The sequence below is a fragment of the Lacerta agilis genome, chromosome 3 (genome assembly GCF_009819535.1).
Source record: "Lacerta agilis isolate rLacAgi1 chromosome 3, rLacAgi1.pri, whole genome shotgun sequence".
Taxonomy (NCBI): domain Eukaryota; kingdom Metazoa; phylum Chordata; class Lepidosauria; order Squamata; family Lacertidae; genus Lacerta; species Lacerta agilis.
In genome coordinates, this window is record NC_046314.1 from 117,060,565 (window position 1) to 117,080,972 (window position 20,408).

The 20,408-nt window shown below is 53.8% G+C and overlaps 1 protein-coding gene across 1 annotated transcript in view; it reads left to right on the forward strand.

Moving 5' to 3' along the window:
• The window catches only part of ASXL2 (ASXL transcriptional regulator 2), a 53,520-nt gene extending 44,409 nt beyond the window's left edge, over positions 1-9,111 (forward strand). Inside the window, exons 8-14 of the mRNA XM_033145498.1 lie at positions 1,020-1,163; positions 1,759-1,922; positions 2,625-2,721; positions 2,900-3,005; positions 4,481-5,225; positions 6,570-7,883; positions 7,932-9,111. Of these exons, the coding sequence (XP_033001389.1) occupies positions 1,020-1,163; positions 1,759-1,922; positions 2,625-2,721; positions 2,900-3,005; positions 4,481-5,225; positions 6,570-7,883; positions 7,932-8,912 (3,551 nt within the window). The 3' untranslated portion in view covers positions 8,913-9,111. The remainder of the gene's footprint in view (positions 1-1,019; positions 1,164-1,758; positions 1,923-2,624; positions 2,722-2,899; positions 3,006-4,480; positions 5,226-6,569; positions 7,884-7,931) is intronic.
• The last annotated feature ends 11,297 nt before the right edge of the window (positions 9,112-20,408 follow it).

The window sequence follows — 20,408 nt, forward strand, 5'->3', positions numbered from 1 at the left end:
TCCGCCCAGCCAAGTGCTGAAAAATGCCCTTAAAAAGGAAAAGGAAAAAAGGAAAGGAAAGCAGCTGCCGGCTGAGCGAGCAAGTGGCTGCTTTCCTTTCCTTTTCCTTTTTTTAAAAAGAGCTTTTTTCAGCGCTGGCCCGGGCGGAGCCGAAGAGGCGAGGGGCGGGCCAGTGAGGAGGGGTGTCACGCCAGGCCAGCCACAAGCGTGACACCCCTCCTCACTGGCCCGCCCCGGCTCTGCGCCGCCGCAGCAGCCGAGCGCTAAAAAAGCCCTTTAAAAAGAAAAAAGGGAAAGCAGGCGCTGGCAGAGCAAGTAAGCCAGCCGCTGCCACGCGCCAAGCCATGTTTAGGCTCGGCTTTGCTTTGCGCCGATCGCGGGGGTGGGGCCCCGCCACAAGTGTCACCCCCCCCCAGGCCGGTACCCAGGGCGGGCCGCCCCCTTGCTCCACCCCTGACAATATGCAAAGCCAAACAGATACATTTTGCGCTGCGACTTTTACACATCTTCCAATCACGCGACCGTGAGGTGGTCCAAAGTTATTTTGGCCCGTGTTTCCACGGCGTCACTTTCCCCTCGAGCAAAGTTTGCCCCAAGGAGACAAAACGTCACAGGCAGGGCACGGCACACTTCAGAGAAAGCGAAAGGTTAGAGAGAGGCCATGGCCCTAGCCAGCTGCGGCTTGTCTGTGGGCAGAGGTGTGCCTCATGCCTGGCGTCCATTCCTACGCAGGGCATGGTTGGCTGTCTGTAGCGGCTGCATCTGTGGGGGGGGGGGGGACTGTTGGGTCAAGTTGTTGTTGTCTTGTTGGGCTGTGTATGTGATCGAGGGGAGCCACTCCGGGTTGGAGGCATCCTCTTTGTCCCTGGGTCATTTTCCGTCTGTTGGACAACTTTTCTCGTAAGCCTGATTCCCATACAATCTGGTCCCAGTGGTCCAGTATCACTCCTGACAGGTGTCTCCCAGGTCTGGCTGTGAACCGACCTTCATTCTGATGCGTTTTCTCTTTCCCCCTGCAGCTTGGGAAGGAAAGCAATCTGATGGACACTCGAGCAGCAACTCCCAGAACTCCACGTCCAGCTCGTCTCCCTCCGTCAAAACAGAGCCTTCCCTGCCAGTTCTGGGGAAGAAGCCCTTCCAGAGATCGGAGAGGCTTCATGCAAGTAAGACAGGGGCCACTGTTGCTGCTTCCTTTCCTTGTCAGAGGCCAGGGATGAGGTTGTGGGGAGGGGGGCATCAGGGGTCTCCCAGCTTTGAGAACAAAGGCTTGATGAGCGGGAGGTCGGGGGGGGGGAAGCAGGTTGACCAGTGTTTCGCCCCACCAAATATCTTCTGCCTGCCCCCCTCTGGAGCACACCCCACATTCTCAGAGGGGCAGGGCCAGATACCACAGTCATTCTGTTTTTGTGCTGGGCAGGCTCCTAAGGGTATTACATGTGCTCTGAAGGTGCAGAGTCCGCTCCACTGAAGGTGGAGAACAGACCTAGGTTAGCTCCTGAGTGTAGGGCAAGGAAGAGGAGAGAACCCTCCTGCCTCCTGATGGTGGCAGCCTGGCATTGCCTTAGGGAGGTCCTGCCAGAGGACACTGAGCCTGGGGGGGGGGTGTCTTCTGAGCCCAGGCTTCGGGCTGCTGCTCTGCCCCCCATTGAGCCCTGCTGTGGGGCTGGCTTTCCCCTTCCGGGCTGAGGAGCTGCGTTCTGGCCGGCTCCTCCTCCCCTCCTCGCAGATGACCAGGGCCCTCTGTGCTTCTTTGCCCAGGGCAGCTGAAGAGGACAAAATGTGCCGAAATCGACGTGGAGACGCCCGACTCCATCCTGGTGAACACCAACCTGAGGGCACTGATCAATAAGCACACCTTCTCCGTGCTGCCGGCCGACTGTCAGCAGAGACTGCTGCTGCTGCTCCCCGAGGTGGACAGGCAGGTAGGCCTTGTGGACTCCCCCAGTGGGAGGGTCCCCCAGTGGCCATCTAGTCCAGCCCCCTGCAATTCAGGAATCACACCTAAAGACCCTCAGGTTACATACCTCTCTGGATACGCAATCTTCAGGTTGTGAAAGCGGCAAACCTGGAAATATTTTCTGGGTTTCTCCGCATGCGCAGAAGTGCTCTATCGCGCTGTGCGCAGAAGCGGTGCCTCTGGTTACAGATTTTTTGGGGGGTGCGCACAGACCCTTGGAACAAATTAAATCTGTATCCAGAGGGTCCACTGTACTCTTTTACCCTTTTATAGGTCCACTTCCCCTGGTGTTTTTCAAAGACCTTTAGAGATTGCGGTGCCTGCCACCCAGGGCAGGGCGTGGGCTTAATTCCTTAGTTCTAACCTTCCAATTCTGCTCCCTTCTTCCCTTCAGGAAAAGCACCTCTGCATTTACGTGGTGTTCCTAAAGTCTCTTCCTAAATGAGCAGGTCCCAAGCAGGGGGAGGGGGGATTTGTGGACAGGCAGGGAAGAAGTGTGCCTGGAGCTTCCCAGAGCCAGAGTCCCTGCTCTCTAATCCTGAGGCTGGTTTCTCCCTCCCTGTCTAGAGGCTGCTCCGCCAACCTCCCTTCTCTGCTGGGAGACCTGGCAGAGGTGTTGTCGGTTCCTTGGCACCCCATTATTCTTCCTTCCTTCTCTCTATCTCAGGTTGGTCTGGATGGCTTGCTGAAGCTTAGCAGCTCTGCCCTCAACAACGAGTTCTTCACCTCCGCTGCCCAAGGATGGAAGGAGCGGCTGTCGGAAGGTGAGGCCACTGAGCCGCAAGTGAATCAGCCCCTCACCGCCAAGGGGGGAAGCATTTGGGGGGGGCAGAGAGGGAAGTTGCGCCGGCTGCTTTGGAGAAGGCTGCTTCGGACCCTGAGCTCCTGCGCTTGCCTCTCCCCTGCTGAACCCTTCCTCCCCTTGCGTTGTGTGTGTGGCAGGAGAATTCACTCCGGAGATCCAGCTGAGGCTTCGCCAGGAGCTGGAGAAAGAGAAGAAAGTGGAGTTGTGGAAGGAGCACTTCTTTGAGAGCTACTACGGCCAAAGGTGAGGAGGGCATTGCATTGCCCTGCGCTGTGCTCCCTCTTCAGGGGTTCTGGGCTTCCAAGCACACCGCCACATAAAAGGATTCCGTCTGTGTGTGTGTGTGTGTGTGTTAGAGAGAGAGAGAGAGAGAGTGAGTGAGTGAGAGAGAGAGACGGACAGACGGACGGAGAGAGAGAGAGAGACGGACGGCATGCTGTACCCAGCACTCGGAAGCAAAGCATCTTCCTCTCCCTCCATCCCAATGTCTGAAAGGGCAGCAGAAAGAGAATGAGATGAGTGAGAGAAGCATGGAGCTGCTCTCTCTTTTTCCTTCTGAAGACGGTGCCCTTCCATTTATTTATTTATTTATTTAATAAACAATTTTTTAAATTCATTTTCACTTTTAACATTTAACATGCTGTATTTTTTGGTCCATAAGGCACTCCGGACCACAAGATGCACCTGTTTTTTAAAGGGGAAAAACCAGGAAAAAATATTTTCCTGGTTTTCCTACTCTAAGGCAGGGAGGGGGGCGCTGGAGGGGGAGCCCCTTCTCCCTTCACAGCGGCTCATCCCCGCTTGCTTTAAAGGGACATGGGGACGAAGGGAGAAGCTTCTTTCGGCGAACGGAGGTACTGGCACGATACAGCAACATCGCCGCTGCCTCCCCCCACCTCCTGCCAAATGCAGCAGGGGATGGGGGGAGGCCGCAGGAGCGAAGCCTTCGCTCCATAAGGTGCACAGGGATTTTCCTTTCCATTTTAGGAGGGAAAAAGTGCGTCTTATGGAGCGTAAAATACGGTAAATCACAATCATTTTACAAATAGGATTCTCAGAATCCCCGAACTTCCCTCCACCCCCCCCATGGTTTCCCCAGATATTCTTTACAAACTGCATCGCATCATATTCTCCGTATTTTCTTAAATCTCAATTTTTATCATAGTTCTCGCTCCACTGCAAGTGTTTTTAAAATCTTGCCAATGTTTTCAGTTGTTTACAGTGTTCTTTCAAGTAACTTTAAAAAATTCCCCATTCTTTATTAAATTTATTGTCCTCTTGATGTGTGATTTTCCCGGTCGTTTTTGGCAGTTCAGCATAGTCCATCATCTTGTGTCAGCCTAGAAGCAAGGAGTTTCTCCTTCGATGTTTGTGGTCAAGTGTGGGGCAGGGCAGGGCAGGCCTCTCCTGTCCTGGGCAGCTGGCTGGCTACCAGCCTTGGGCAACGTATCGCTCTTAATCGTGAGGTCCTCCAAATGCCAGTGGTGTGAGTCTCTACTCCGCCATCGCCCTGTCAGAGTAACTGAGATTCAGGTTGTTCCCTCCTCCTCCTCCCCAGCTAGCCACCTTACGTTTGCCTCCCCAAACTGGGCCCCTCTGGGGCTGTGTGGTTCTGAGTCCCTGGGGGAGCTGACCTCTGCTCCATGGTGCTGTGGGGAGGGAGCCCCCCAGGGCGTCTCACTGGTGTCTCTCCTTTCTCTCCCTGCCTCTCCTTCCAGCTCTGGGCTGAGTCTCGAAGAGTCGGCGCAGCTGACCTCCAGCGCCCCACCTGCTGCTCAGGACCAGCCGCAGGCCGAGAACCCAGCCGCACAGCTGCCGGAATCCATGCCGGTCTCCGTAGCCACGCCTTGCAAAGAAGAGCCTGCTCCTGCGGCAACTCCAAAGGCGCAGGATGCCCTGGTGGTGCCACCGCTGCCAGTAGCAGCCAGCCAAGAGGCCACGGAGGAGGAGAAGCAGCCACAGGCTTCCGTGCCACGGGAGGATCTGGTGAAGTCATCATCGTCCTCCAGCAGCACCCCTTCCAAGCCCATCAGCCAGGCTCCCCGCAGGCCTTCCCGGGGGGCAGAGGGGGAGGCTCTGGCTGGGCCAGAAGAGGAGGCGGGAGAAGCCAAGAGGCCCCACCCGCCCTGCCCAGAGACCCTTCCGGGGAAGGGAAGCGCAAGCAAACCAAAGACCCCAACCAGCACCGCCACTGCTGCCGCTTCCGCTTCCGCCGCCACCAGCGCCAGCCTGGAGGGAGAGTCTGGGGCGACGCCTGCCAAGGATGCCCTTCCTGCCAGCGCGGAACAGATGGACACGGGAGCGCAGGCGCTCAAGAGGAAGCCCGGCCCCCCTGAGGAGGCGGCCCTGTCCACGCCAGAGAAGCGGGCCCACTTGGAGGAGAAGTGCCCCCCCAGGCCGCCCTTTCAGAGCCCACCGCAGCCCTTTCCCATCGCTCCTGTGCCGAAGGTCCCCCCACTCCGGGTAAGAGGGCTCTCTGCCTCGTGCTGGCTATGTCTGGGGGAAAGGGGCCAGGGCCGCTCTTCTCCTTCACAACGAGAGAGAACCGCGCGCCATCTTGAGCTCCCGGGAGGAAAAGGGGGGGTGCAAATGCAGGAAGCCAACAAACACCCCTCACAACGGGGGGGGGGGGCGGAGGCACCGTGTGTCGCACAGAGCAAATTAATAACGCAGAGTTTTTCAGTGGTTCCAAACAGTTTGACTGAGATTACATACTGACTCTGCTCACAACTGAGGCAGACAGACTGAGAAAATGGCTGCTACTTTTAAGGAGAGCGAGTCACATGTCCGGGGGGCTCAGCAGTTAGGCCTGAATAACTTTAGTAGCCGAATGATTGTGCAGCCCCAGCACTTCCCAGCCTGCTTTGCTGCGTCTGCTCTCATGTGTCTTTGTCACATGACACCGTGCAGGCTGGGCACGTCTCGACTCTTGAGAAGTTGACTGGCAGGCTGCAGGGTCTGCTTGCGTGTCACCCCAAGCTTAACCTTGGCAAATCCATTCAAGAAAGACTCTCATGAGGCCACGGAGAGTTTGGAACCAGCCTGGTTGCCAGCACTGGCTTCAGGGGGCCGCCAGACTTTTGTACCAGAAACCCCAGAGGGGGAGGGACCTGCTGTCCATCATGACAGGCACCATAAAGTGTAACCCAGCGGTAGGGAACCTTTTTGGCTTTAGGGCCAGATCCTTATAAGGATCTGCCTCATGGCTCCAGGTGGGTGGGGCATCCACCTGTCATTCACCTGACATCATAAATGATGTCAGGTTTTTTTTTTTGTCCTTTGACGTCCCGAAGTTGGGACTTCAAAGCACATAGAAGCCATAGAATTGGAAGGAACCCTGAGGATAATCTAATCCTAGATAGTGAGCTGCTGCTATGAACAATGCTGCATGCATCAAAAACACGGCAAAGCTGAGCAGGTTTGGGTATGCGAGAGCTTCCTTCAGGGCGATCTCTTGCGCACCCAGAACAAGCAGGGCTGCCCTCCCTTATCAGCTGGTTCTTGGATGCTGTGACCAATCCCTGCCCTTTCCTGTGGACATCAGGTGTGGGGGGGTGCGAGTTGCCAAAAAAAGTGGCCAAATGCGGAAGGTGATCAGGCCAAGATTGGCCCATGAGCTGGAGGTTTAAGTCTCAAGTGGGATCTTGCCCGATGGAGCTCGTTGATAGCGATGCCCTCGCTTCTCGGGAAACAAATCCTTTCTTGGCATGGGGACTGGCCAGCTCAGAGGTGCCACTTTGCCAGGGACCCCCCCCCCCTCCCCTCTCCTCCCGCCGGCTCACCTGCTTTTCTTCTTCTCTCTTCCAGATTCCCGTCTCCAGGATCCAGGGTTCTCCCTTGCCATTTCCTGCCAGCCAGGTCTCTCCCAGGCCCGGCTTTCCAGTCTCCATCACCAGTCCCCGGAGGACAGGGGCCAGGACTCTGGCGGATATCAAAGCCCGCGCCAGGATGGCCAGGGCTCAGCGGGCAGCAGCCGCCGCGGCCGCAGCCGCCTCCGGCGCTGCTCCTTCTGCGTCCTTTGTGGGAGCCATCCCGGGCCCCGGCCCCGGTGGGGGGAGAGGAGAGGAGCGGAGCAGCGTCGCACCAGGGAGGCCTCATGGAGCTGCACTGGACCTGGCAGGCCCTGGAGGCGGGGGAGGTCCACGAAGGGCCCCTGGTCCGGGAGCCACCTCCGCCTCCCCCCCAGCGGCACCCCAGCCAGCGCCCTCTGGCGGTGCTGCAGGAGCACAGCTACAGCCGGCTCCCCCAGGGCGGCCCCGAGGAGCGGGCCCCGAGGCGGAGACCCCGCCAGCCACCCAGGCAGAGATAGGCAGCGCCAGCCACTCACACATGGCCACCTCTTCGGGCTCAAGCGCCGGGCCACCTGCAGGGATGGATGGCCCTGGGAAAGCCTCTTCCACAATCATCCTGATTTCCGGAGCAGCCTGTGGCCCCGAAGGCCCCAGACCAGCCAGTAAAAGTGGGGCTGAAGCGGCTCCGGCTGCTGGTGCCACAGCTCCAGGGGGGAAACCCCTCTCTTCAGCTGAGGCACCCCCTGGGCTCTTCCGGGCGCCCCATTCCCCCGCCTCTCCGGCCGGCCCACTGCCACTGCCGGCTGCAATTTCTGCTCCCTCCTGCGGCGCTTCCCCTGCCGTCGCCTACAGCCTTAAAGCCCCCCCTGGCCCCTCGAGCGGAAGCGCCATTGCCACCCCCCTCCTCAAGGCCAGCTCCAGCATCCCAGCCAACAACCCCCTGGTGGCCCAGCTGCTGCAAGGGAAATCGGTTCCTATGGAGCAGATCCTGCCCAAGCCCCTGACCCGGGCTGGGGAGATGAAGACCCTCCCTCTCCCTGCAAACGAAAGCAGAGAGCCAGAAGCTCCTCTGCAGAGGGAAGCCGGCGAGAGGCAGCCGCCTCCCCCAGTCGCCTCGCAGCTGAGTGGGAAGCCAGACTCCAGCCAGGGCAGGCAGCTGCTGCTGCCGCCACCCCACAGCCCTGCCCCCTGCTCCTCCTTCCCAGGACGGGACTTGTGGGGCGTGAGTGCCGCCCCCTTCTCCAGCCAGGAAGCCCAGGAGCACCACCACCTCCAGGCCCTGATGCAGGCAGCCCCCAGGCAGGGCCACCTTCCCACTGCTGCCGCCACTGCCCCTTCCTCACCCCCTCCCCAGCTCCCTCCCTTCCCCACAGACTTCCCTGGGGAGAGCAGCAGCAGCTCCCCCAGCCAGAGCTTTGTCCTGGGATTCACCGGGAGGAGGACGTCCAAGCCTGCCATGTCTGGGCATTATCTCCTGAACATTTCCACCTATGGGCGCTGCCCCGAGAACCTCCGGAGGAGCTTGGCCGTGCCCCCGGAGAGCCGCCTGTGCCCCGAGGCGCCCAAAATGGAGTTCAAGGAACGAGAGGCGGCTGCCGCAAGTGGCGGCGGCAGCAGCAGCGGGGAAGACGGACGAGAGACGGACGACACGGAGGACGAAGAGGCATTTGTTGCGATGAAGGAGGAGCCCCTGCCTCACAAGGGGGCAGGAGGAGAGGGAGAGCCGGCAAGCACCCCCAGAAGGAGCACCAAGAAGGGGGAGCTGGCAGAAGGCAGCCCAGCAGAGGCAGCCACCCGCACACTCTCTGCAGGCCAAGATTTTGCCAGGAGTGCCCTGGCGAGGGATTTCCTGCGGGCAGCCCAGGAGCAAGTGGCTCAGGCAGTGAGGGGGGAGAGGAAGCCCTGCAGCCTGGAGCTGCCTCCCTCGGCCGCTCAGGCAGAGCCCCTCCCGCCCCGGCCCCCACTGCTGCTCTCCCCCTCGCAGCCCCCCCGCCTCTTTGGGGGTCCCGTCGGGGCGCAGCTTCTCGGCTCGGGCTACAGCGGCACCATAAACGTCTCTGCGTCCCCCGACCTGCGCCAGGAGGCCCTCTTGACGGGGCTGTCGGACCCCGGGCGCATGGGGGACGTGGTCTCCTTCTCGGTGACGGTGACGACCATCCCCGCCGGGCAGCAGGGGGCTGCGGGCCGAGGGCACCCTCTCCCGGGCCAGGCCTTCTCGGAGGACGGCGGCTTGGACCTGCCCTCCAAGTGCTACTGCCGCTTGAAAGCCATGATCGTGTGCAAGGGGTGCGGGGCGTTCTGCCACGACGACTGCATCGGCCCCTCCAAACTCTGCGTCTCCTGCCTGGTGGTGCGGTAGCATCTCCAGCCGGGCTGCTGGGGGGCGGCGTCCTGTTTGGGGAGCAGGAGGGGAGCCCTTTCCCCTGCAGCCCCAGCCCTCCAGCCATCGCCTCTGTTGGAAGCACCTTGGACAGACGGAGGGCAGCAGCTCTTGGGACAAGTGTTTGCACTTCAGGAATCATGTAAATACGTTGCATTGTGTGGTTTTCTTTTTTCTTTTTGTCTTAAAAAAAGAAATGTTTCAAATTGCTTAAGATCAATCTGGTTGATTTGAACTCCCGTGTTCATCGAGCGACTGGCCAGGCCCCTCGCATGGCTGAACTGGGCTTTCCAGTGTGGCAGCTAGCCAGCCAGCCAGCCTCCTGGCAGGGCATTCTTCTCATTGGTGGTAGAGGTTGGCACCCAGTTCTGGCTGGCTGCCCTCTTTCCTTATGGCGCTGTGTGCGCACTCATGCGCAGTGCCCTCATCAGCCCAGCAGTTGTGGGTCTTGGTGCACCAGCAGCCTAAGCAGCAGGCAGGTTTGGTCACTCTGGGTGTGATGTTGTGCAAAGAGGACTCCAGTCCCCTTGGGGGCCCATCCAGCTCAGCCCTCTCTTCTCCCAGTCCCCAAGCAGAGGCCCATGAGATGGGGAGCTGCCTGCCATGCGTTGTCTCCTCACCCCACGGAGTTTTGTATATGAAGCAGAGTTCAGGGTTCTTGGGAAGGAAAGCTTCCTCTCTCTTTTCTCACAGGCAGGAATACTTGTGTTAACGTAGGAGACTGGCTTGAGCCGAATCAAGCCCCCACCCCCCCGGGCCAGCCGCCCACGTCTTTCCCCGTCATCTTCTGCCTCGGCAGCGTTCCCACTCGGGGCCCACTCGGTTGCCACGTCCTCGCTTTCAGGTGTTTCGCACGGAAGTGGAGTGCAGATCTGAGTTGTGGGGCCCCAGCTCCGCCTTTCCTCAGAATTGCTCTTGGAGAGACCACTTTGGAAGCTGCAGGTGGGAGACGGGGAGAAACGGTGTCCTGTCTGCTCTCTGCCCCCCCCCCCCCGTCCCAGGGGCATCATGGCTTCCTGCCAGGAGGGCTGGGGAGCAGAGCCCAGCCTGGGCCACCTCCTCCTCCTCCTCTTGCAGGGTTTGCAAGCTCACAGGGCCACTGGGGCCACAGCAGGGAGCACCCCCCCTCTTATCTTTCTTTTTGTTTTCTGCCCCGATGCAATATATTTGATATGACTGAAAACCGAATTAAGAGATTATAATTAATATATTTTAAGTAATATATATTTTAGTACCTCCGCATTACGAAAAGAGAATGGCAAAGGACTTGTGAAGCAGATACACAAGGTGTTTGTGGGTGTGCGCACAGTTTTGAACATGTCTCTTCCCCCACCCCACCCCCACTCCTCCCACAGAGGAACTGAAAGCGCCTGTGTGGATTGCAATAAAGATGGTGGCCAGAGAGAAATGCAGCCTGGCCCATCAGGCGGCCTTTCACTTCCCGTAGGCCAAGAGACATGTTGAGGTGCCTGAGGGAGTGCAAAACTTTCATCTGCTGTTGCCTTTTAAAAAGAGACTTAAATTGGAACTGAGAATATGTATAGAGACGTCAGGTTGACACCATTTAAAAAGTCATATTTTTTCACAAATAATATAGAAAGAAAAGAATATTTTACTTAAGAGTTTTAAGTATTTGAAATAAATATAGGTATGTAAATATGCTGTATGTACTTCATATATTCTTTTATTTTACATTTTATTGTAAACAAATGGATATTAAAATCTTGGAACTGGTTTGACGGTTGCCTCCGACTTCTGGAAAGCGAAGGGTGAATCTTGGAAGAGGAGGAAGCGGGGAGCCTGCCCCCCCCCCCGCTTCGTGTTCACTTTCCCCATTTCCCCTTTCGTTCCCAGGATAGTAGGCGGTGGTGGGTGTTCAGAGCATCCTTGAAGTTCACAACGACCCTGTGGGGGAGGCTAATCGGATGAAGAGTGGCGTCCCAAAAGGCCCACCAGAGTTGGGAATTCCTGTGTCAAGGCCAACATCTCAGCAGCAGCAGTTGGCACCACACAGAGCGTGTTTCTAGGTGCTCTCTACATGGAGGGGTGAGGGGGGGACTGGTGGTGAACAGCGTGGCAGAATCTAGTGACCTAGTAAGGCATTGGAGAGAGGTCTGAATGGGACAGCAGGTTTCGAAAAAGCAGACAGGTTTGCAGGCGTAAGCCACAACAAGGCAAAGGCTCGAGAGCCGGGTTTCGCAAACTTTGGTCTCCTGCCGTGCTTGGACTACAACTCCCATCATCCCTGACCCACTGGTCCTGCTAGCTAGGGGTGATGGGGGTTGTAGTCCAACAACAGCTGGAGACCCAAGTTTGGGAAGCAATGCTCGAGAGCCAACGAAGTAGAGAACATGTTGTGGGTGGTGCTGTCATAACGACTAGAAGCCTGAAGTTAAAGTGGAGCGTGATGGAGCCAATTTGGAGATTTAACTTGAGAGAGGGGTGGTGGGGAGTGGTTTGGGAGGCGCTTCAGCCAGCTTTTCCTGAGCTAAAATACAGTGGTTTCCCAAACACATTGAAGCTCCACCCAGCTCTCCTAATTCCAAGGCCTCTCAGTCTCCCTGAGGTCTTTGCTCTCTCTCCAGCCCTCGCAGTCAAGGAAGGCTCCCGGGTGGGAGAACAGTTTTGCCTGCCCTCTGAAAGAGTGTCAAGCAAAAACTGCTGGTATCGCACAGAGGCAGTGGCTCTCGGGGGGGGGGGGTTGCAAGAACATGCTTGGGACATGGACACCCACCCACCTTGATCTTTCCTGTGACCCAAATCAAAGTTCTTGTTGTGAAGGTCGTCTTGGAATACATTTTGATACCTTCTGAGAGCACAGACTCATCAATGCCACTGCCCAGAAGACGTCCTGAAACAACCATTTCTTCCCAGGCCTGGCAGTGCTCCGAAAAACCTCTTCACCACACAAGCAATTTAGGGCAGCTTCAAATTAAACGGCTGCCTTGTGTCGCAAATGGCCATGAGTAGACCATTCATCTGCCTCTGAAGTGCAAATGGTGTGTATGTTCACATGGAAACTTAGTGAGGCCCGGATCATGTTCAGCGAGGCAAACTGATCTGGCCCATGGGGTACAATCCACCAAGGATTGCCCTTGTGCAAACCCCAATGAACCGGGGGTGGGGGGTGGGGAGCTGCGCAAAGGCCTTGGTGGGGCTCTGTTTCTTTCAAAACTCCCTGTTCATTTTAATTTGTATGGCTCAGGCCCCAGAACGTATTGGTTAGAAATGTGCCAAGCACATCTGGGGGTGAATATACATCTTGCAGTCAACGCTGTGTTTCTCCACCCCACTTAGATGGAACCAAGTTTTACATGGCGTTGCCGCAGTAAGATTTAGAATTGCACAGAGCAGAAGGATTAAAATGCACGCATTGTGTGTTGTGGGGTGGGTGGCCTTTTTGAACGTCCCCTGGGCTGAATGTTCCCCTTTGTTGCATTTTGTAATTGCATTGTTGGGGCGGAGGCTTGGCTGGAATTCCTGCAGGAGCCCTTTGCCAAGATATTTCTGGGCTTCTGTGTTGAAGGTGCTTTGCTGGAAAGGAAATCCCAGGAGCAGCTCTGGAGTAATAAAGAGCAGGTCAGGGATCTGGTGCGGACCACGTTCTGAACTCCAATACTATCGGCCAAAGACAAATTAAAAAGACTGAAAACTTAATCATTACAATGCAATCATGTGGCAGCAATTCACGCTTTGAGAGAGAACAATACAAGTGTAAAAGCTCCAGTATTAAAAGTGTAAAACCCGGACATGTCCTCTTTTGTGGGGACAACATGCCCATCTGGACAGATTTTTGCATTTTAAAGGAAACGTCTGGGTTTTTTGCTTGGGAGCAGAAGCTGCTCTGCTTGGGAGTGTGGGTGCAGTGGCCCTGTGTGCCTCTTTCCCTAGCTCTGGCTGCCCTCTTATTTGCTCTTCAAGATACAGCAACCCTAGTAAAACTAGCGGGTCACACATGAAGATGCACCCTCTGGATTTCTACTCCCCCACCCCAAAAAAAGAAAAGGCCACCTGCAAATTATTTATTTCAACCATTTATGTGCCACTTAACACTTTCCTGAGTGGTGTATAGTGAGGTTGCAGAACATAAAATCAGTTAAAAGTAACAGTGAAATCAGGAAAAATTAGTAACTACACTTGGACAAAAAAAATGAAAGGCACAAATACAGGATGGGTGACACCTGGCTTGAGAGCAGTACATGTGAAAAGGATCTAGGAGTCTTGGTAGACCATAAACTTGACATGAGTCAACAGTGTGATGCAGCAGCTAAAAAAGCCAATGCAATTCTGGGCTGCATCAATAGGAGTATAGCGTCTAGATCAAGGGAAGTAATAGTACCACTATATTCCGCTCTGGTCAGACCTCACCTGGAATACTGTGTACAGTTCTGGGCACCACAGTTCAAGAAGGATACTGACAAGCTGGAACGTGTCCAGAGGAGGGCAACCAAAATGGCCCAAGGCCTGGAAACGATGCCTTAGGAGGAACGGCTTAGGGAGCTGGGTATGTTTAGCCTGGAGAAGAGAAGGTTAAGGGGTGATATGATAGCCATGCTCAAATATATAAAAGGATGTCATCTAGAGGAGGGAGAAAGGTTGTTTTCTGCTGCTCCAGAGAAGCGGACATGGAGCAATGGATTCAAACTACAAGAAAGAAGATTCCACCTAAACATTAGGAAGAACTTCCTGACAGTGAGAGCTGTTCAGCAGTGGAATTGGCTGTCAAGGAGTGTGGTGAAGTCTCCTCCTTTGGAGGTCTTTCAGCGGAGGCTTGACAGCCATCTGTCAGGAATGCTTTGATGGTGTTTCCTGCTTGGCAGGAGGTTGGACTGGGTGGCCCTGGTGGTCTCTTCCAACTCTAGGATTCTAGTAAAAGAACTGGGTTCGAGGGCTCAGCCTTGTTTCTTTCCTTAGGGTCACCATTATCCTGCCCTCTTTTGACTTCAGTAGTTACCTCCTTCCTTATCATGCTGCCGACATTCAGCTTCATGTTTCCTCTCTGTACCCTTCTTCAGCTATTAATAAATTACCATTTCATCTTTGGACAAAATCTCTTGAACGCAGAACTTGTGGCCTGGCCTCATTATCAGTTGTTTCCTTCTTTCCCTTCAAATTTAGGTTTGGCTGTCATTGTCTCTTGTGGTTATTTTTGATTCCACTTTCTCTCATCTCCCTTTTGTTCACGACAGAGTGAAATTCTACCATTATTATTTTGAAACTTCTTTCAGCTCTTTCTCCTGCTGCAGCCTAATAATTCCACAAACAGACACACTGGCCTTATTTGGTCCTGCCATGCACATCTCTCTTTTTTTGGTTTTTGCTAAATTCTCATCTTCATTTCTTTTGTCTATTCACAGACCAGCTGCTGGTCTCGCTTTTTTCTGCTTCCCAGTTTGATATTTCTCACATTTCAGCCCTTTTGGACTTGATTTCCTTGGCCGCCGCCTCTCCTTCTCTACGCTGTAGTCTTCTCTCTGTTCCCATGCCAGCCCCAGGCCCACATCCTTTGACCCTCTTCTGCCCCTGCAGTTCCCGGCCCTCCTCACCTCCCAGCCTACAAAGGACATACCCCCCCACCTCTTTCCCCCTTTGCCATGTTGCGGCAGACCCTCCTGATCTCCACCTCTCTCATTGTCAGCTTGCAGTCTGCAGAGAGCTTGTAACCGCTCCATTTTTTTTAATTTAAATGAAAAGCAGTATATAAATATTTTTAAAATCCATTTTGGAAAAAGCTATATAAATCTTTTTGCCCGTGTGATGTTGTTGTTCAGTCGTTCAGTCGTGTCCGACTCTTCGTGACCCCATGGACCAGAGTACGCCAGGCACGCCTATCCTTCACTGCCTCTCGCAGTTTGGCCAAACTCATGTTAGTAGCTTCAAGAACACTGTCCAACCATCTCATCCTCTGTCGTCCCCTTCTCCTTGTGCCCTCCATCTTTCCCAACATCAGGGTCTTTTCTAGGGATTCTTCTCTTCTCATGAGGTGGCCAAAGTACTGGAGCCTCAACTTCAGGATCTGTCCTTCTAGTGAGTACTCAGGGCTGATTTCTTTGAGAATGGATAGGTTTGATCTTCTTGCAGTCCACGGGACTCTCAAGAGTCTCCTCCAGCACCATAATTCAAAAGCATCAATTCTACGGCGATCAGCCTTCTTTATGGTCCAGCTCTCACTTCCGTACATTACTACTGGGAAAACCATAGCTTTAACTATACGGACCTTTGTCGGCAAGGTGATGTCTTTGCTTTTTAAGATGCTGTCTAGGTTTGTCATTGCTTTTCTCCCAAGAAGCAGGCGTCTTCTGATTTCATGACTGCTGTCACCATCTGCAGTGATCATGGAACCCAAGAAAGTGAAATCTCTCACTGCCTCCATTTCTTCCCCTTCTATTTGCCAGGAGGTGATGGGACCAGTGGCCATGATCTTAGTTTTTTTGATGTTGAGCTTCAGACCATATTTTGCGCTCTCTTCTTTCACCCTCATTAAAAGGTTCTTCAATTCTTCCTCACTTTCTGCCATCAAGGTAGTATCATCAGCATATCTGAGGTTGTTGATATTTTTCCGGCAATCTTGATTCCGGTTGGGGATTCATCCAGTCCAGCCTTTCGCATGATGTATTCTGCATATAAGTTAAATAAGCAGGGAGACAATATACAGCCTTGTCGTACTCCTTTCCCAATTTTGAACCAATCAGTTGTTCCATATCCAGTTCTAACTGTAGCTTCTTGTCCCACATAGAGATTTCTCAGGAGGCAAATGAGGTGATCCGGCACTCCCATTTCTTTAAGAACTTGCCATAGTTTGCTGTGGTCGACACAGTCAAATGCTTTTGTGTAGTCAATGAAGCAGAAGTAGATGTTTTTCTGGAACTCTCTGGCTTTCTCCATAATCCAGCGCATGTTTGCAATTTGGTCTCTGGTTCCTCTGCCCCTTCGAAATCCAGCTTGCACTTCTGGGAGTTCTCGGTCCACATACTGCTTAAGCCTGCCTTGTAGAATTTTAAGCATAACCTTGCTAGCGTGTGAAATGAGTGCAATTGTGCGGTAGTTGGAGCATTCTTTGGCACTGCCCTTCTTTGGGATTGGGATGTAGACTGATCTTTTCCAATCCTCTGGCCACTGCTGAGTTTTCCAAACTTGCTGGCATATTGAGTGCAGCACCTTAACAGCATCCTCTTTTAAAATTTTAAATAGTTCAGCTGGAATATCATCACTTCCACTGGCCTTGTTGTTAGCAAGGCTTTCTAAGGCCCATTTGACTTCACTCTCCAGGATGTCTGGCTCAAGGTCAGCAACCACATTTCCTGGGGTGTATGAGACCTCCATATCTTTCTGGTATAATTCCTCTGTGTATTCTTGCCACCTCTTCTTGATGTCTTCTGCTTCTGTTAGGTCCTTTCCACTTTTGTCCTTAATTGTGGTAATCTTTGTACGAAATGTTCCTTTCATATCTCCAATTTTCTTGAATAAATCTCTGGTTTTTCCCATTCTGTTATTTTCCTCTATTTCTTTGCATTGCTCGTTTAGAAAGGCCCTCTTGTCTCTCCTTGCTATTCTTTGGAAATCTGCATTCAATTTCCTGTATCTTTCACGATCTCCTTCGCATTTTGCTTGTCTTCTCTCCCCCGCTATTTGTAAGGCCTCATTGGACAGCCACTTTGCTTTCTTGCATTTCTTTTTCATTGGGATGGTTTTCGTTGCTGTCTCCTGTATAATGTTACGAGCCTCCATCCACAGTTCTTCAGGTACTCTATCCACCAAATCTAAATCCTTGAACCTGTTCTTCACTTCAACTGTGTATTCATAAGGAATTTGATTTAGATTGAATCTTACTGGCCCAGTGGTTTTTCCTACTTTCTTCAGTTTAAGCTGGAATTTTGCTATAAGAAGCTGATGATCTGAGCCACAGTCAGCTCCAGGTCTTGTTTTTGCTGAGTGTATAGAGCTTCTCCATCTTTGGCTGCAGAGAATATAATCAATCTGATTTCGATGTCGCCCATCTGGTGATGTCCATGTGTAGAGTCGTCTCTTGTGTTGTTGGAAAAGAGTGTTTGTGATGACCAGCTTGTTCTCTTGACAGAACTCTATTAGCCTTTGCCCTGCTTCATTTTGATCTCCAAGGCCAAACTTGCCAGTTGTTCCTTTTATCTCTTGACTTCCTACTTTAGCATTCCAATCCCCTATAATGAGAAGAACATCCTTCTTTGGTGTCATTTCTATAAGGTGTTGTAAGTCTTCATAGAATTGATCAATTTCGGTTTCTTCAGCACTGGTAGTTGGTGCATAAACTTGGATTACTGTGATGTTAAAAGGACTGCCTTGGATTCGTATCGAGATCATTCTATCATTTTTGAAGTTGCATCCCAGTACAGCTTTCGCCACTCTTTTGTTGACTATGAGGGCCACTCCATTTCTTTTACGGGATTCCTGCCCACAGTAGTAGATATGATAGTCATCTGAACTGAATTCGCCCATTCCTGTCCATTTTAGTTCACTGATGCCTAGGATGTCAATGTTTATTCTTGCCATCTCATTTTTTACCACATCCAGCTTACCAAGGTTCATGGTTCTTACATTCCAGGTTCCTATGCAATACTTTTCTTTACAGCATTGGACTTTCCTTTTGCCCGTGTGATAAGAGTTTTGAAAAAGCATGTTACTAATTGTTGGGGCTCAAGGCAGGAGCAGGAAAGGGGAAGGAAGGGGTTAGGCTGGGGGAGCAGGGAGAATAATCTGATTGGTAATTCTTGGAAGGAACAAGATATAAGCAGGTATATCTCCTAATGAATGAAGCAAATGTCCTTCCGTGGCCACCAGGCTGGGCCTGTTAACCTTGGTGACACTCCCACCTGCCCCATTAAGCCAAGTGCAGCCAGAAAGGGGGAGGGGGGAGCCAAAGGCCAACTGTGCCCCTGAGAGTATCTTCCTGCACGCTGCTGATCCTTGCCCAGCTCTGATGGGCCAAATTGCCCCAAGGGATTCCTGCAGGTGGCGGCTGCTGCTGCTGCCTTCTCATCCTGTTGACCCTGGCTGGAGCTCCCAAGCGGATTCTCTTTCGCCCACTCTCATTAAGCGCCGGCAATGGATCAGCACCCCAGCCTCCTTAATGGCACTTCCTCGCATGCTTTGAAAGTTGGTCTTCACCCGTCAATCTTTTCCTTCCTCTTGCTTGGTTTTTCGGCACGCCCCTCCCTTCTCCAATTCGTCATTTGTGAAGGCATCAAATGTGGCCACAGCAAGTCGGCCAAAAGGTTGCCTGTCGTCTTCTTGAGCTATCACTTCCAGAAATGCATCCTCCTTTCCGATCTCTGCTCACCCCACCATTATTCCCCAAGACAAGGACTCCCAACCAGCACTTGGCTTTAATATTTCATTAGGTTTTTAAAACGTCAGAACTTCCTAAGAAGAATGCATGCCTTCATGATACAAAATGTATTGTCTCCACTCTTCATAAAGTTACAGAAACGAAATGGCAAAATTTATACATTTATACAGGACGAGAGTAAACGGAGTCCAACGTATCGTTGGAAGGTGATGCTGAACTACTGCAACAAAACTTTACAGGAGTGTTTATTGCTGTGTTACTTTCAGCTCCACTTCCCCTTGCAGCCTCTCTCCCATCTTGGGTTGATCTCCCTATGCCCAGATCATTATTTTTTCATGTAAGACCCGGGAGTCTTACCAGGAGCAACATCAGCATTGTTTAGTGTACTTCTGCATGACCTAGAAAGCTGAAAGAGTCCAAGGCATTGCTGCATTCCTGGAAGAATCTGTATCAGCAGAACACCCCTGGGCTCCTCCAGCTCCTCAGGTAGGCAATAGAATCAGTTTTCGTCTGATAAAGGCAATATTAGGCATTGGAAGGGAGTGGGCTGCCCCCCACCCCAGGGGGAAATTCCAGACAAGTTAAACCAGAGCATCTCTCTCTCCACCCCAGTGTCCTTCAGGAAATTGTTCATTGAGCCCCGCACTACCTTAAAGAACAAAAAGCTGGTGCTTAATGTAATCAGAAGCGCTTGCCAGTGGTTAGAGCCTCAGACCAGCATCAGGGTTCAGGTCTCCACTTGGCCAAGCAAGAACCAACCCTGCAGGGTTGTTGGGATTAAATGAGGGGGCAAACCACCCTGAGCTCCCTGAAGAAAAGGGGTAAAAGTAAGGGTGAAGGGACTCCTGACAGTTCAGTCCAGTCGCGAACGATTCTGGGGTTGCAGCGCTCATCTCCCTCTATAGGCCGAGGGAGCCGACATTTGTCCGCAGACAGTTTTTCCGGGTCTTGACTAAGCTGCTTCTGGCGAACCAGAGCAGCGCACGGAAACGCCGTTTACCTTCCCACCAGAGCAGTACCTATTTATCTACTTGCACTTCGTGCTTTTGAACTGCTAGGTTGGCAGGAATCGGGGACCGAGCAACGGGAGATCACACCATCGCGAGGATTCAAACCACCAACCTTCTGATTGGCAAGCCCTAGGCTCTTGTGGTTTAACCCACAGCGCCACCTGTGTCCCAGGGGAGGTGGGAATTAAACCAATTAATTAAATTATGATGGTTTCAACGGCAAATATAATGGGAATGCTGTGCAGTCCAGTTGCTTGCTCCAGGCACTGCAGTCGTGTGCCAGAGTTGATACTGCCCATCTGCTAACGCCCCATACACCTTGGGGAAGTCTGCAAGCTGGGAATTAAAGGAGATGCTCTGTTGCTTCGGAATGGGCAGCTCAGGCTGTACTCCGCCCAGCTGTGGCAGTAGTTTTATTAAGAATGCTGGGCAAGGAAGCCCTGCTTGAGCGGTGAACTACACTTCCCAGAATTCTTGGATGGGCTCCTTTTCCATGACGTGCTAGCTTTCTGCATGCAGGGAGCTCGTCACGTGGTGTGTGCAGCAGCGGAGGGTGAGCCCAGGACGGACGGGGAGGCAGTCGCTTCCCGTCACCACAGCAACGGGGTTCGGGAGCCAGCTGCGCCTGCGCAGGAAGGGGAGCCTGAGAAAGGCAGCGCGTAGCGAAGCGCGCGTGAGGCGGTTGGCTAGGCAGCTGCGCGCGCATGCGCCCCCGCTCGCCCTTGGGAGGTTGTGCGGCTGCGAGGTGGGGAGGAGGAGGATGGAGCGCAGCCCTTGGGCCCTCCCCTCGCGCCCTCGGATTGGCTCCCGCCTGCCGTGGCCGGCTCCGGGGGAGGGCGTGGCTCCCCGGCCGGGTCCTCGCCTCCCCATTGGTGACGCCCTCGGCGGCGGGCGGCAGAGGACGCCTCGCGGGTTGGTCGGCGGGGACGGCTCTCCCCGCCCTCCCCGTGGCCGCCGCCCGGATTGGTCAGCCCGCTGCCAGGAGGCGGGCGCCGGGGGCCGAGCGCGGGTTGGTGGGCCGCCGCGTCGTGCCTCGGGCGCGAGCCTCTCGGAGCCGCTGCCTGAGGGGAAGCCGAGCGAGGAGCCCGGCGAGCGGGAGCGGGAGCGGCGGGCGGAGGAGGAGGAGGAGAAGGAGCCGCCACC